Source organism: Excalfactoria chinensis, chromosome 11 (assembly GCF_039878825.1).
Source record: "Excalfactoria chinensis isolate bCotChi1 chromosome 11, bCotChi1.hap2, whole genome shotgun sequence".
Taxonomy (NCBI): Eukaryota; Metazoa; Chordata; class Aves; order Galliformes; family Phasianidae; genus Excalfactoria; species Excalfactoria chinensis.
The window spans coordinates 17244608-17258330 of record NC_092835.1 but is presented as its reverse complement, the minus strand read 5'-3'; the positions used below and the strand labels follow the sequence as shown (position 1 = coordinate 17258330).

Here is a 13723-nt window from a genome sequence, read left to right as displayed (position 1 = left end):
ACATCAACCACCTGCACACCACGCTCCGAGGGGACTTGTGATGGCATGCAAATGCATACACAACAGTCACGCTTCTTAGAGGAAACAAGAAGCAAAATTAATCGACTCCCCCATTGAGCATCGCTGTTGCTTCTTCAGATTCCCTCTGCAGCAAGAGACCTTGATTCTGCCAGTTTGTCTTGACAGTGCTCTGTTTTAGGAGGAAGGTGTGTAGGCACATAATTTAAATGACCCTCAGGTCCTCCTTCAGGGAGCCAGTGGAAGAGCTGAGCTCTCCCATGGGCCCTCCAGGGGCTCCAAGGAGCCAGACCCTTGTTCCAAGGGCAGAACCCTCTGCCCAGCTCTGTTCCCGTAACACCTGGCTTGATCCAGGAGCACACAGAAGCAGCTTGCCCACCTCTCAGCCACAGATCAGCCCCCCTGGGGGGAACTTCCCTCTGAGGATGCTGCAGCAAAGCAATGGACACCAGAGCACCGATCCCAGAGCCAGAAGCATCCCTGGGGAGCAATGTTATAAGTAAATCCTTCCCTTCCACATCTCTAACAACCACAGCTGGCAGGCAGGAAGATGGTTTGTTAACACAAGCCCTGTGTAATTACTGGAGGTGGCATTTGCCAAGCAAACCCTGTGCAATTACTGTATAAATAAAATCTGCTTCATGACATTTGTATCTGCCAGCTCAGAGGGCCAAGGAGAGGAAAGGCATAAAGCAGCTGTGCCGGTGGCTGCATCCTCTAGAACTGGAGGACCATTACCTCCCATCTCTTCCTCTTGGATGGAGAAAAACCCAATGTTCCCTTTTCGCTCTTGGAAAACATCTTGACCACCACCATGCAGAGCCCTGGAGGATGGGCAAGGTAACCTGAACCACGCAGCTTGCTGCAAGCACTCCCTGCCTATGCTAGCACAGCAAAGCTGCCACCTCTGCAAGGGCAAGGAGGGTGAGCTGGGCTGGGCACACCTGCTCCCAGCACCTAGACGTTCACAGTGCCTGCCTCCTGAAGCTGTCCTGGTTCTTTGTCCTTGTAAGGACAGCGTCAGGGGAAACCCATGGCTTGATATCATTATCACCCTCCCAGAGCACCAGAAGCAGGTTGGCACAGAGTGCTGGTGCCCCCCCCAACACTGGGGGCGGGGAGCCCCACCTGAGATGTTGCAGTAGACGGTCTGCTGATAGAGCCTGGCTTCTCGGGGTTTAAAGATCACATTAATTTCAGCTGAAGAATTTGGCCAGACGTCTCCCTCCTAGAACAGAAGCAGACAGTGAGCTGTTTACCTCCAAACACCACGTTACCTGGTTTCAACCACTGTGAGCCGTACATGGGCACCTGCAAAGAGCAGGGAGCAAAGTGAACACTCACCAACAGGATTGATGAGAGTTTGGGGTCAGCTGTAAAAAAAACCAACTGTCCCCAGCCCCATAGCTTTAGTGGCACCTGACAGAGGCGTTTTGTTAGCTGTAGTGATACCCTGCAAGGAATGACAAACGCAGCTTTATAGAAGGAGACGGAGAGCAGAGTTATTTTCTATCAACAAAGCGGGGCTGTGATTCTGCTGGCTGCTGGGCATCCTCAGTGCTTTGTCCAGACGAGCCTCAAACTGATGGGAGCCTCCGGCGCTCCTAAGGCATAAATATTAAATGACTGTAACACTTCCCATCAGCTCGGTGCTTACAGCTCAGAGGACAGATCCCACGGAGATTAAGGAGACGTGGTGAGTTATTGGGCTGCAGCTCCGAGCAGCTCCTCTGCACGCTGCCTGCCCAGGGACAGCAGAGCAGAGGGGATCGCTTCCAACACCAAGAAGTCCTCCCCATCACCATGAGAAAAGAGTGGAAGATGAGAAGGATGTAGAGTCTTCTTGAAGAATGAGAACAAAGTGCCACCTCTTAGAATCATTAAGGTTGGAAAGACCACTACGACCATCCAGTCCAACCATCAGCCCCTGCCTGTGACACTCCAGATCGCATCCCTCGGTGCCGCATCCCCATGGCTGTGGGGATGGTCCTTTCCAACCCCAGCTATTCTATGAAGATGACAGCCAAGCCACTCTACTACAGTGCCTTCCCCAGCATTAAACATATTTGGAAAAGCCAAGTAAGATTTGATAGCCAATGACATCAAAGTTTGTCATCATTTACTGGTTGTATTACTTACAGCTGGGTAGAACAAGCCCTCACTGAGCCCAGCCCTGCCTGGGAAGGTCAGAGTGCATCTCTCCTTCCACCCAGACCAGCCAAGGTTCTCCCAGTATAAGGCAGCAGGTGGCTTCTTGATGGTACTAACCGGACTGCTCTATGTACCACAGCCAGACTTACTGGCCCTGTGGACACCTGGGGGCAGTTGGATTATTACTCAAGGGTTGACAGAGGCAATACATCTCCCGTTAATGGAAGCAAGCACAATACAATTCATAAGCAAAAAAAATGAACCTAAGCAGGAAAGGAAGAAAATTAAAAAGCCATTGGCCTGATGAATATGTATCTGCTACCAACGGTGCAGTTTTCTAGCTGAGCAAGTTTAGCTGACTTTGGGATTTGAGGAACTCTACTGCGAGTACATCTGTGATAGAAATAGAGCTGGCACCAGGCTGGAGCACGGCCCCAGCAACACCGCACAGAGGCAGCAGCAGGGAGAGCATGGCAGTGCAGGAGAACCTGAGTGCAGGGCCAGCAAGTAGGAACAGGAGTTGGGCAAATCTCAGTGCTGGGAGCTTGGAGAGCTTCGTAATGGATGTATTTCAGCAAATCCCAGCTCCCTGCTTTGCAGCATGCAGAAGTGCCCATCCACCATGCCCACCAAACACAACATAGAATAACCTATAGGAATCTTCGGGCTACCATCCATCCAGTGCTCTCCACTAACACTAACTTTTGTGACGAAGGCAGACAATAAGGACTAAGCCCTTCCCTCACTTTGAGGTCCCTGCAATACACCAGAGGAGTGCTGGCCCCAGAAAGCACAGGTGCATCCCTTAGCCATGAGGTGTGCTCACAGAGGTGCTCCCTGCAGACACTCAGCTCAGTGCCCCTCAGAGGAATCTTTATGGATCTTTGCAACTTCAGACAGACCTGCCCATGGAGTTGAAGCATCAATGCCCACACTTACTTGGTTCTCAGGGCTCATTTTCTCTTGCCCTGAATGGAAGAAAGAATACACCTCGTGGGGTGGGTAGGAGCCATGCCAGAGAAGGAAACTCCCTTACTCCTGCATTGCTGCTGGGAGCCATTGCATCTACAACAGTGGGAACTTCCTAAAAGTCATCCTAGAAGCAACGTGGGGCTTCTGTAGGGCAGCTGTTAATAGGTTCAGTCTCCCGAGCTGATGTGAAGTCACTCCTCTGCAGGATTCCATGCATGTGGATGGAAAACTTTCAGCAGCCTGTCAACTGGGCAGCTGGATTCAAAGACTGGAGGGCAAGAAATTACCAGTTACATTTTACTCTGCTGTTCCATGACTAAAACAAATCCCTTTAAGATAGGCACAACTATTCTGGGAAATTCTGGTCATTTCTCCCTTCATTACTGCTGTATGTCAGACTATAAAGCTAGAAAATATTATGAGTTATTTCTCCTGGGAAATTAAAGTAGGCTGTGGAAGAGGTTCCTCACCACGTTCCTGCTACCCCAGAGGAGAAGAATGGCTGCTGGTTAAAAGGATATGCTTCATTACCTGCCCTTTGAGGTTGGTGTGTGAGACTTGAGCCCCCAGCAGCGAGCAGCCACTGAGACAGGGCAGGGAGAACTTCCATGGATGCTCTCCAGGATAGAAACCCAACACAGGGTGCTAGGAATGTGATACTGCAGCGCTGCTGGCATTACGTCAGCCCTGGACAGGCTGCAAGGAGGGGGGGGTGGTACAGCACAAAAGATGCAATGGACATTGAACCAAAGACCATGGAAACAGTGGCACTGGATCATAGAATAGTTGAGGTTGGAAAGACCACCTGGTCCAAACATCCACCCATGTCTGTGAGAGCTTTATGTCCCTCAGTGCCACCTCCCTATGGTTCTAGATCATTCTGAAGGACAGTGTTGGTGCCCCACCGCTCTTCTAGAGAAAAATTTTTCCCATTATCCAACCTGACCATCCCCCCCCAGTGCAACTGAAGGCCGTCACCTCTTGCTGGACTGCTAGTGAAACGATGCCCATGGTCGTTCAGGGCACTGTTAGGAGCAGCAGTTCCATCACTCACATCTGTCTCTGGCCATAAATAACCAAACCCATGCTGAGCTGCAGGATGGACCGGTGCTGCCAGCTGGGATGGTGCCTTCTGCCAAAACTTGGAGCGCTGTGCAGTGAGTTCTGCTGTGAATGATTCCCAGCTGCAGGAGGATCCCAACACCCACAGCTCCGTGAGCTGGGGATCTCACACATCTCAGAGCTCACATGCAACACCACAGGATCACTCCCGAGGACAGGACAGGAATGACTTGTCAAGGGCAGTGGGACAGTAACAAATCTGCAGCCTCCCCGTCCGTCGGTTTCCATTTCCAAAGAGTCAGCTCCCACGTGTTTACAGCTCGGCTGTGATGGAGAGGATGCAGCAAAAAGCAAGGGCTGTGTCCTGTGGTAGCCACCTGGGCTTCCAGCACAGCTGCTTCTGCTGACAGACCCTGTGCATGTGCAAAAATAAATTAAACTGACTTGGAGATGCGCTTAGAAAGTCAGAGTTGCATAACAGCTTGTTTCCCACAGGCTTGGACGGCTGCTCAAAATGTTTACGGTCACGTGGCAGCTCCAAAATCACTGCTTTTCTCTTCTGTTATTATTTTTCATCAGCAAGTTAACCCTGTGTGGACCGAAGTGATCTGCTGCAATACCTGAAAATACTGACAGCTGAAAGCAGCAAGGTCTGCAAAGCCATCCTGCCCAGAAAGCTCATGAGGCTGCTATGGCACCAACAGCTTCCTGACCTCTGCAGACAGTCCAAGGGTGATGAACACAAATCCATCCACCAACCAGCCCCTTGCCACAAAGGTCAGAGCATTTCCACCACGCAGGTGATGTCTGGGAGGAAGGGGAGCAGTCACTATTGATGGCCAGAAGGTCAGCCAAGGCACCAAGGTCCCACCTTTGGGTGGAATTTACAATGACAGAGCACAAAGGGCATCTATCAAAGCAAAAGTATTTCCGTACCTATGTGCAATAAAAAGCCTATTTCAACCTGCCAGTCTTGTGTCCAGCTCACAGGTGACTTCACATAGGAGACAGACATGGTGCTGTAGGAAGGGATTGGGTTATCTGTGATTAAACCTGAGTTTGGCCTCCTTTTGTTTCTTTGGAGGCAGGGTTAATGCGTGAACTGACAGCACTCCAACATCCTTTCTTAACCCCCACGATATATGTAAGGTGTGCCCAAACTGATACCTCTGAGCACTGCAAGCTCCACGCACGTTTCAGACAGGTGCACAGAGGAGAGGATCTCACACTCAGCAAACAGCAGCTGATCACATGTGGTCCACACGCTATCAGAGAGTCCTCATCACAGAGCTGAGTGGGGTCACTCCCATCCCCATTTCCCAGTAGGGAAAGCCAAGTGGCGCCCATGGGGCAATGCAGCCTGAATTGGAGAAGGAGGTGGAGGGAGGTGTCAGCTGTTGCTTACCACTGGCTCGATGGTGAAGATGTCATCGGAGAAGAGCATGGAGTCTCCTTGCACTTTTGCACGGTGGTTCTGGAAGACACGAGAGAGAATGGAGAGGCGTTCCTGCAGAGAGGGGTCCACCATGCACTCATCAATAAAGCGATCCATCTCATCCTCCTCCTGCCTCCGCAGCCTGTGACACAGCCTGGAGCCACGGGGAGAGACAAACCAAGCGGATAATTGGATAAGCAACACATTTGCAGAGGCTGCCTTGTAAAAGGAGGGCCAGCAACGTGCACAGCGAGGAGCAGCAGCTGCAGCACAGCAAGGGGCTTGCCCTGAGCCTGGGGTCCCACACGGATCATGTCATCTCTACCCATTCACCAGCATGGCAGGGTGCTTTGCTCCCTGCTTACAAGCTAACAATGTGTTTTTGAAAGCTAGCGCCCCTCAAAGAGCTCCCGGCCCAAAGCTGCCAACTGATGGAGCATCCACTCATCACCTCAGATGGCTTCTCCTACCCACAGAGCTGCTCAAGGAGAGGCAGAGAACAGAAACACCAAGGGGCAACCACTGCAGTGCTTTCCTCTGGATAAGGCTGGGGAGTGGGAAGAGGTTGGATCTCAGCTGCGTTTCCCCAGCGTCAGCCTTTTTCTTTCTCTATCTGTTTCTGTTCCCTGTAGGTCCTTCCATGATAGGTCCCTCTCCACTTTAAAAGCAAACTCAAACTCAGACATCACATCACCTCAGCGAAACTGGAGGTTTTATACCCGCAAAAACAGAGTGTGAGAGACTTCATTGAGCGTCCCCAATAAATAAGCCAGAACCAGTACCTCTGAATTCAGACCCTCGAGTCTACTTGAACAGCCTCATTTTCTCCCTTCTCCTGGGCTCTTTCAGCAGAGCCCAACCCAGTTCTGTCTCCCCACACCGGTAGACACAGCAGAAATCATTCCAGTGCTCAAAGATCACAACCAAGAGATGAGAAAAGAGCACCGTGGCTCGGTGTATTGCTGTCCCCCCTTCACACTCCAGTCCTCATCCACAAAGACCCAGCCAGTGACAGCTCCAGAGGAGTGGGTGGAAGGCTCCATATGCAGCAAAGCGAGGTGACGTAGAAGAAAAAGGATAGCAGTCATCAGACAGCTAAATTCAAATGCAATTAGAAAGGAAATACAGTCACAAGCCGTTACTAGCTGCACACAGACAGAGCCTCGGGCAAATGCTGTCACCAGTGCCAAAAATACTTGCTTTGGCTAGCTCCCCATAGTGTAATAGGAAATCTTTCTCCATGGCTGACCTACAGAGCTGTGGATTAGGAGAGGGCACCGAGGTGAGCAAGCCTGAATCCAGCCTCCATCCATGGGCAGTGACTCCACCACGGGATCCCGGGAAGTTCTCCAAGAGGGGGACAGAGCAGAACCCTGACATTCCTAATGCTCCACACCATTTAGGGTCACATTCAAGCAGGGGATCCTGCACTGCTTTTCCCCTTGAAGAATTGTTCTGAGACATCAAAGGCTTCTCTTCCGTTGGGTTGTCTCTTCCTTGACTGCAGGGGAACAGTGCAAAACACAGACTTACCCAGTGTGGGCTCCACATTGAACATCTTGGGTCATCCGAGCATGCATGCACAATCCAAGTGCATTCATGTTTATTACAGGGGTTCCTTTATCTGTCTATTTACCCAGAGACCACGAAGGCACCTTTTGTAGGATCCCCACCCTGTGCTAGCTGCAAGGCAAAGCAGCAGATATGGGCACACAGGGCACAAAGATGCAGCAGAGTTACTGGCTTCCCATCATTTCAAGCTCATTCGAACAGAAGGTCACACTAGCCCTAAACCCAGCACTGTTGTGCTCTGGATTTGCAGGTTCAATTCTGGAGCTTCCTGTGCAAAGCTCAACAGTTCTGCATAGATGCTGCTGCCCCAAGGAACCAAGCATGCTCCTTGTGGATGAAGGCGACCAATTCCTGCACAGAAGTACAGAGCTCTGTGCATCATGGAGAGTTCAGATTCACCTCCCAGGATGGGCAGCCCCAGCAAGCAGGAAGATAATGGCACTGTGTCCATCAGGAGGGTGACAGCAGGGCTCTAGCACTGGAGCTAGAATGCTTCCTAAGGCCTGCAGCAAGGAAGACCAGAACGCTCTGGCCAAAGCCCAGAACACAAACTGGCATGACAACAGATGTAACTGGGGGGAAAAAAGAACGAGGTGGAAGTTAACTGTGAGGAAACCTGGTTGCTTTGGATGACTCGGGGTTCAATGTGAGACAGACAGGTGGGAAGAGAAGCTGTAGGAATCGTTCGGGGAAGCACCAAGAGAAGGTCACGAGGTTTCTTTTAACACATTGAGCTTGCATGGAAGTCACACGCTGTGTAATTAAAAATAGAGAACAGTGGAAAACTAGCTTTGGCCTTCAAGGCATTTCTGACCTAATTATGTTGAACTTTATTTGCTCAGAAGCCCTTAAAAAGTGCTCCAGTTTAAGGTAGTTTCCTGATCAGCAGCTACGGGTTCAGAATAACTCTGATATACCTACAGCCATCCAAGTCTGAAAAGTCACACCATTCCCTAAATCACACAAGCTTTTAAGTGTAATTTCCAGTGCACCGCCCCCCAGGCTGTGTTCCTTTGCTGCCTGAAACTGAAATCTCACAGCTTCACCAAAGACTCTCCTTGAAGGAGGTGTCCTACCCTTGGCCCCTCCAGCACCATCATCACTACCTGCCCTGCCTCACACTGCCACAAAGACACACAGAGCCTGAACCCAAAGGCACTTCCAAGCCCCACCTTCCCTCCTCCCCTGAGCTCCCTCCAGCCTCTAAAGACAGGCAGAAGAATCTTGTTGTGCTGGAAACCTGGGAAGGGCAAAGCTACATGATGCCCCACAGCAGGAACCTTCCGGGCTCTCCAACACCTCCCTATCAAAGCTGTAGTGAAGGCACTGCAGTGGGTTTACAACAACATTGCTGCATGCTGCTTCTCAGTGCAGTCCTCAGCCTTGTGGACCCTCTGTATCCCCAGGATCCTGAGATCCCATAGGTTTGTGCTCCCATAGACCATGGATCTGCAATGTGAATAACTGCAGTCACTGCGATCAATATTTCCTCTCCAGATGGAATAAAGGCAAAAATGGAACAAGAAAAGCAGAGCTGCTGCATTACCCTGAAGCTCACACATCTGGATGCTTTTGATGGTTTAACTCATGCTAGGACGTTCAAAACCATTAGTGCCACTTGAAGCCACACACAGGCTGTACCCCCGGCAGAGCATCACCCTGAAATGAATCTATCACACCAACCTCAGCTTCTGCTGATCCTCCTCTTCCTGAGTAACAAAAGCCTTCCACTGGAAGTGGGCTATGATCTCGCTCCGGTTGTGGATGACTACGGATCTGTGGTTTGCCATTGTGAGGTAAGTCTTTGCAATCATCAAAGAGTTCCTGTCCAGCCTGATGTTGACATCCACCGCCGCTCCATACAGGCTTGTGAGAACATCTTCACCTGGAGTAAAGCAAAAAGAGAGCCTTCACTCAGCTCATTTGCTGGTGGAAGCACAAGCAACAGAGCAAAGCACAGCTAACAACACTTAGCGACAGCTTTTAAACTGGATTGACAGTTCTCGGTCCCTTCTTGCTAACAAGAAAGATGCATGGGGGCCAAGGGGATGGCCAGAGGAACAAGTGAAGTGACAGCCTACAGCCCACCCTCGTGTTTGGTGAAGACGTCTTAAAGGCTGCCATGCAGCAACACAAGGACAGAGCGGGCACGTGCTGGATGGCCTCGCTAAATCCTACCACAACAGCAATTGCCCACCACACATCCAGCCTCAATGCAGCAGAATGGTATTGGTTGCCCCTTCTTTTGTGGGAATGAAGCCAGATTCATCCTTAGAATAGCAAACCTCTGCAGTCATTCCATCCATTCCTCCCCACACGTGAGGAATTCAGCCTTCGTGTCCTTTAAGAGAGTCACAGTGGTGGGCGTTCAAGTCAAGTTTACATTGCAAGAGAACCAGCAATTTTTCCAAGGAGGGAACAATGCTTTTTGTATAAGGGATTCTATAATGAATGGTTTATCACATAAAAACAAAGTCTGGTAGAGTCAGTGTTCATTGCCCTTCCTCTTCAATGAGTACATGGCACAAAGTCAACCAGAGGGACCCAGAGCCAAGGAATCATAGAATGGTACCATTTTCCATTACGTTCCCAGAAGTTACACTGAACAAACAGCAGTGCTCTCTTCAAGGAATGCTCATTCACTTGGAACACGTTGCCATAGGACAGAGGTTCACAGTTCCACATGCAGAGAGCACCTGGACACGTCCTCAGGAGACAAAACCATCAGCAGCTATTAAACAAAGATGAGACCAAAGCCTCCAGGCCTGAGAACTGCCAGCCCCAGGGCCCATGGGGGAACACAAACATAGCATATGTACACTTGCATGCTCTGCTCAGCATCCCCTGCTGCTGCTCTTGGGGACAAGCCACTCCTGCTCTACTGTAATATTCCCTGGACCCAGACTTACTGGCCCTACCATTATTTACAGAACACTGCCTTATTCCAGGCTGTCAGCTCCCTCCTCCTTGCATGCTTTGGATACACCCAACAGAAAGAACAAGACAGCTCTCATCCAGCGACCTCAACAAAGCAATGCCTGAAAAGGAAATAGAGAGCAGAGTTGATACACCCTTACAGCAGATGCTTTGGGTTGTGCGCTGCTGAAACGGGCACTCTGAAACAGCAGAAACACAGGGAACAGCATCCAGAGAAGCACAAATTGCTCTGAAATAGAAGGGCAAGTTTTGTTTAGCCTGGAAGTACATCTCAATGAATGGACGAGGGAATTCTTAAACAAGACTTCAAAACAAATCTAGGGTCTTATGAAGAATGCTTTCCTACCGATCAACAGCTGGCACTTTCCCCTTCATTGATCGCTACTCTATTAAGGAAGCTGGAAACAAGACAAATATTCTGCTGTGTCTCCTCACCTCTTCTAGGAGAGCCCGCAGCCAACCCTGGAATATCTGGGTAGCACAGAAAGCAACTTTATTTTCATTCACTCAGCTTGTCAGATAGGTTGTCTTGCTCTCATCTCTGCTATAAACACAGCCAAGGAGACGGATCCTGCCAATATATCTCTGGGAACACAAGAAAAATAAAGCTGAGCTCTTTGCTCAGAAGGTGTTATGGTAGCTCAGGATTGAGCTGGGATAAATAATTCTCCTGCTGCTGTCACATGGACGGCATATTGCTGCTCCTTCCAGCCAGCCTACGGCAACAAGAGAGTCCTGCCCCAAATGCAAGCAGCCCTGAGACAGAAAAGGGGGCAGACAGACAGCTATGACTGCTTGGCAATGGTCAACATGGCAGGTTGTGACCTCTCCATTGAGCAAAACAGGCTCTTCTTGCATCAGAGTTAGAAAAGACCTCTAAGACCATCAAATCCAACCCCAGCAGCCCCTCTCCCCATGCCCATATTCCTCAGTGCCATCCCCACAGCTCTGGGACACCTCCAGGGACTCCTGGCCATCCCTGGGCAGCTGCACCACTGCCTCACTGCTCTTTGGGAGTAGAAATTGCTCCTGATATCCAAACTGAAACTCTTCTGGAGCAACTTGAGGACGTATCCTAAACCAGCTCCCTGCACCAAGCCTAGGAATGGAATCTGTGCTTGCCTTGAACAATGCTGTGGCTGCACTAGCAGGGATTTGTTAGGGGGTGTTTGAGTACAGATGCAGCATAAATGTTAGCAGCCCTTCTCCTGCCAAGCGAGGGACCATCTGTCCCCACTCACAAGGCCCTCAAGAAGGGCAAAGGTTTGCAAGAGGTAGGATGCCCTTATCTGAATCAGTATAAAAGAAGCCATTACTGAGAGCAGTTCTAGAAAAGGGGAACGACGGCAGGAACTGCTTGCTAGCTGTTTCAACATAAATAAGAGCTCTGGGGAGCAATTAGATCCCCTCACTCTCATTGATCTGGGCTATAAAAGCCTATAACCGTGCAGCTGTATGGGGTATTAGTTACCAGCCCTCAGTTTGGTGCAGCGCTGCCACTATCAACACAGAGCTGCGTTAACTTCACACCTCATTTGCTTGCAAAAATTGGCCTCCCTCCGCTCACCTACCTCCCAGCCGCCGTGAGGCAGGCAGGCAAGGCTATAAATCAGGCAGAAACCAGGCAAGGTGCTGGAAATGCTCGGTGGCAGAGGAAGGAAAGCACGCCATGCACCACCATTTTCCACCCAGCAGCCAACAGTCCCCAGATGGGTTACCCAAGATGATCACAACTCATGGTCTGCATGAATCTTTATGGCTACCTCAATGCTGGATGGATCCCAACCCCTTCTGAGGACAAAGGAACCTTTCAAGGGACCACAAATAAACTCTTGCAAGAGGCAGTTTGAGCAGGGAAGAAGCAATCCTGCTCCAGCCTGGTTGCAGTTAGGACAAATGAGAGTGTTCTGCCTTGAGTGATGTCAGGAACATGAAGCGCAGTGAGGGTTGAGCCCCAGCTAAACCCTACTGCCCGTTCACATCCATCAGAGGATGAGAAGAAAAAGAGAAAGGGAAAGGTTTGCTCTACAGACTGAATCAATAGGATTTTCATTTCATTCTCAAACAAGTTCCAGGAAGCCACTGATTGTGACTCCAAGGTGGATGACAAGACCCTTGGTGGAAACAGTGTTCTTAAGGAAAGAAAACAGCTGTATAGAGGCAGTTGATCCCTCCGAAGCCTACATGAGCACAGGTGGAGATCACAGCAGGGCAGTGCTGTTATCAGATGCTTTATCCTTGTTGGCAGTGGTGATTCAGGTGGTGCTGGCAGACCCATTCCTTTGTTGAGCCTCAAGCAGCAATTAAAAGAAAGCATGCTGGGATTCAATGCGTTTCCTGCACAGGTACAGCCATCACCAACACACCACCCAGCCCTTGCATGGATGGCCTCACTGTACATTTACCAGCACAGGTAAAAATGGTACTGGACAAAGGGATTCAGCTTCCCAACGTGATGGCATTCCTGGCTCATAAACCCTGCCTGTCCAGGAGCAGAACTATTACAGCTGCAGCTGACTGCTCCTCTTTGCCCATCAGTGATGGGACATGGCCTCCACAACACCACTGATGCACACTTTGCTTCCTCACTGCCACTGCTCTCTGTAGTCACCCATCATCCCCACCAGACCCCAATGTCTCCATCACACCGTGCCCAACTCGCTGCTATGAGTGACTGAAGAGCTCCACGTCAGCTCCTTAATTAGTTATGGTTAAACACGTGCCTTTTGTTTCCCTCTGATCTCATGCCCCATTTTTCCCATTTGAGATGAAACGCCCATTTTTCCACATGCTGGCAGTTAGGACGTGGGGCTCCAGAGGCCCGTCCACGTGCCAATTCATCCACTTGCAATGGGGAAAACCCACAGGCTACAACAACCCAACACAGCAAAAACTCACCCAATCTGGTTGACAACTGCAGAGCTGCAGGCAGATGCTGCTGGCACCTTCCACCTGCCCTCGTTGCAATTACTCAAGGAGCTGAGCTCTCCCTTCCTTGCTCTGAGCACACAGAACCCAAGGAGCACGGTGAGCCCGGGTCTGGCCTGCAGCAAACAAGCTGAGATTTGCTATAGGATGGGGCTTTGTTCAGGGACTGCCAGCCTGCACCTCATCCCAGGGAGCTGCTTGCTGGAGCTCTGCACCAAGAGCAGGAGGGACAATAACAGAGCAGACGTTTCTTGCTTGAGGGCTGGCTCTGCTTGGATACATCTCCTAAAATTCACCACCTCTGATCTCTCCCCTCCAACATCCTGCCCCCAGGCTTCTGCATCTGCATCGCAGTCACAGAGGAAGGAAAAACGATCTGCAAATTACTTTTATCACTGGCAGCAATAAAAGCATCTCGGTATGTAGTGTCTGTCAGCTCTGCACAAGCTCAGTGGGGCTTTGCTAATTACTGAAGCTTCCTGCGCTGACAAAAGGATCCCAAGGGATGCTGTGGCCAATGGGAAAATTAAAACAAAGTTGCACAGAGCCATTTGAGAGCTGTACAAGTCCTCTAAAGGCCCACAGGTGCTACAAGCAGCCGTGTAGAAGCCCTGAATGGGGTCCCACAGCTCAGAGATCGCCCCTTGT

General features: G+C 50.4%; 1 protein-coding gene across 1 annotated transcript in view; it reads right to left on the bottom strand.

Moving 5' to 3' along the window:
- Positions 1 to 13723, bottom strand: part of LOC140257425 (hydrocephalus-inducing protein homolog) — a 57837-nt gene that overhangs the window by 16815 nt on the left and 27299 nt on the right. The window contains exons 8-10 of the mRNA XM_072346713.1: positions 8894 to 9095; positions 5609 to 5792; positions 1147 to 1246 (exon numbers count right to left, since the gene is read on the bottom strand). Coding sequence (XP_072202814.1) covers positions 1147 to 1246; positions 5609 to 5792; positions 8894 to 9095 — 486 coding nt within the window. The remainder of the gene's footprint in view (positions 1 to 1146; positions 1247 to 5608; positions 5793 to 8893; positions 9096 to 13723) is intronic.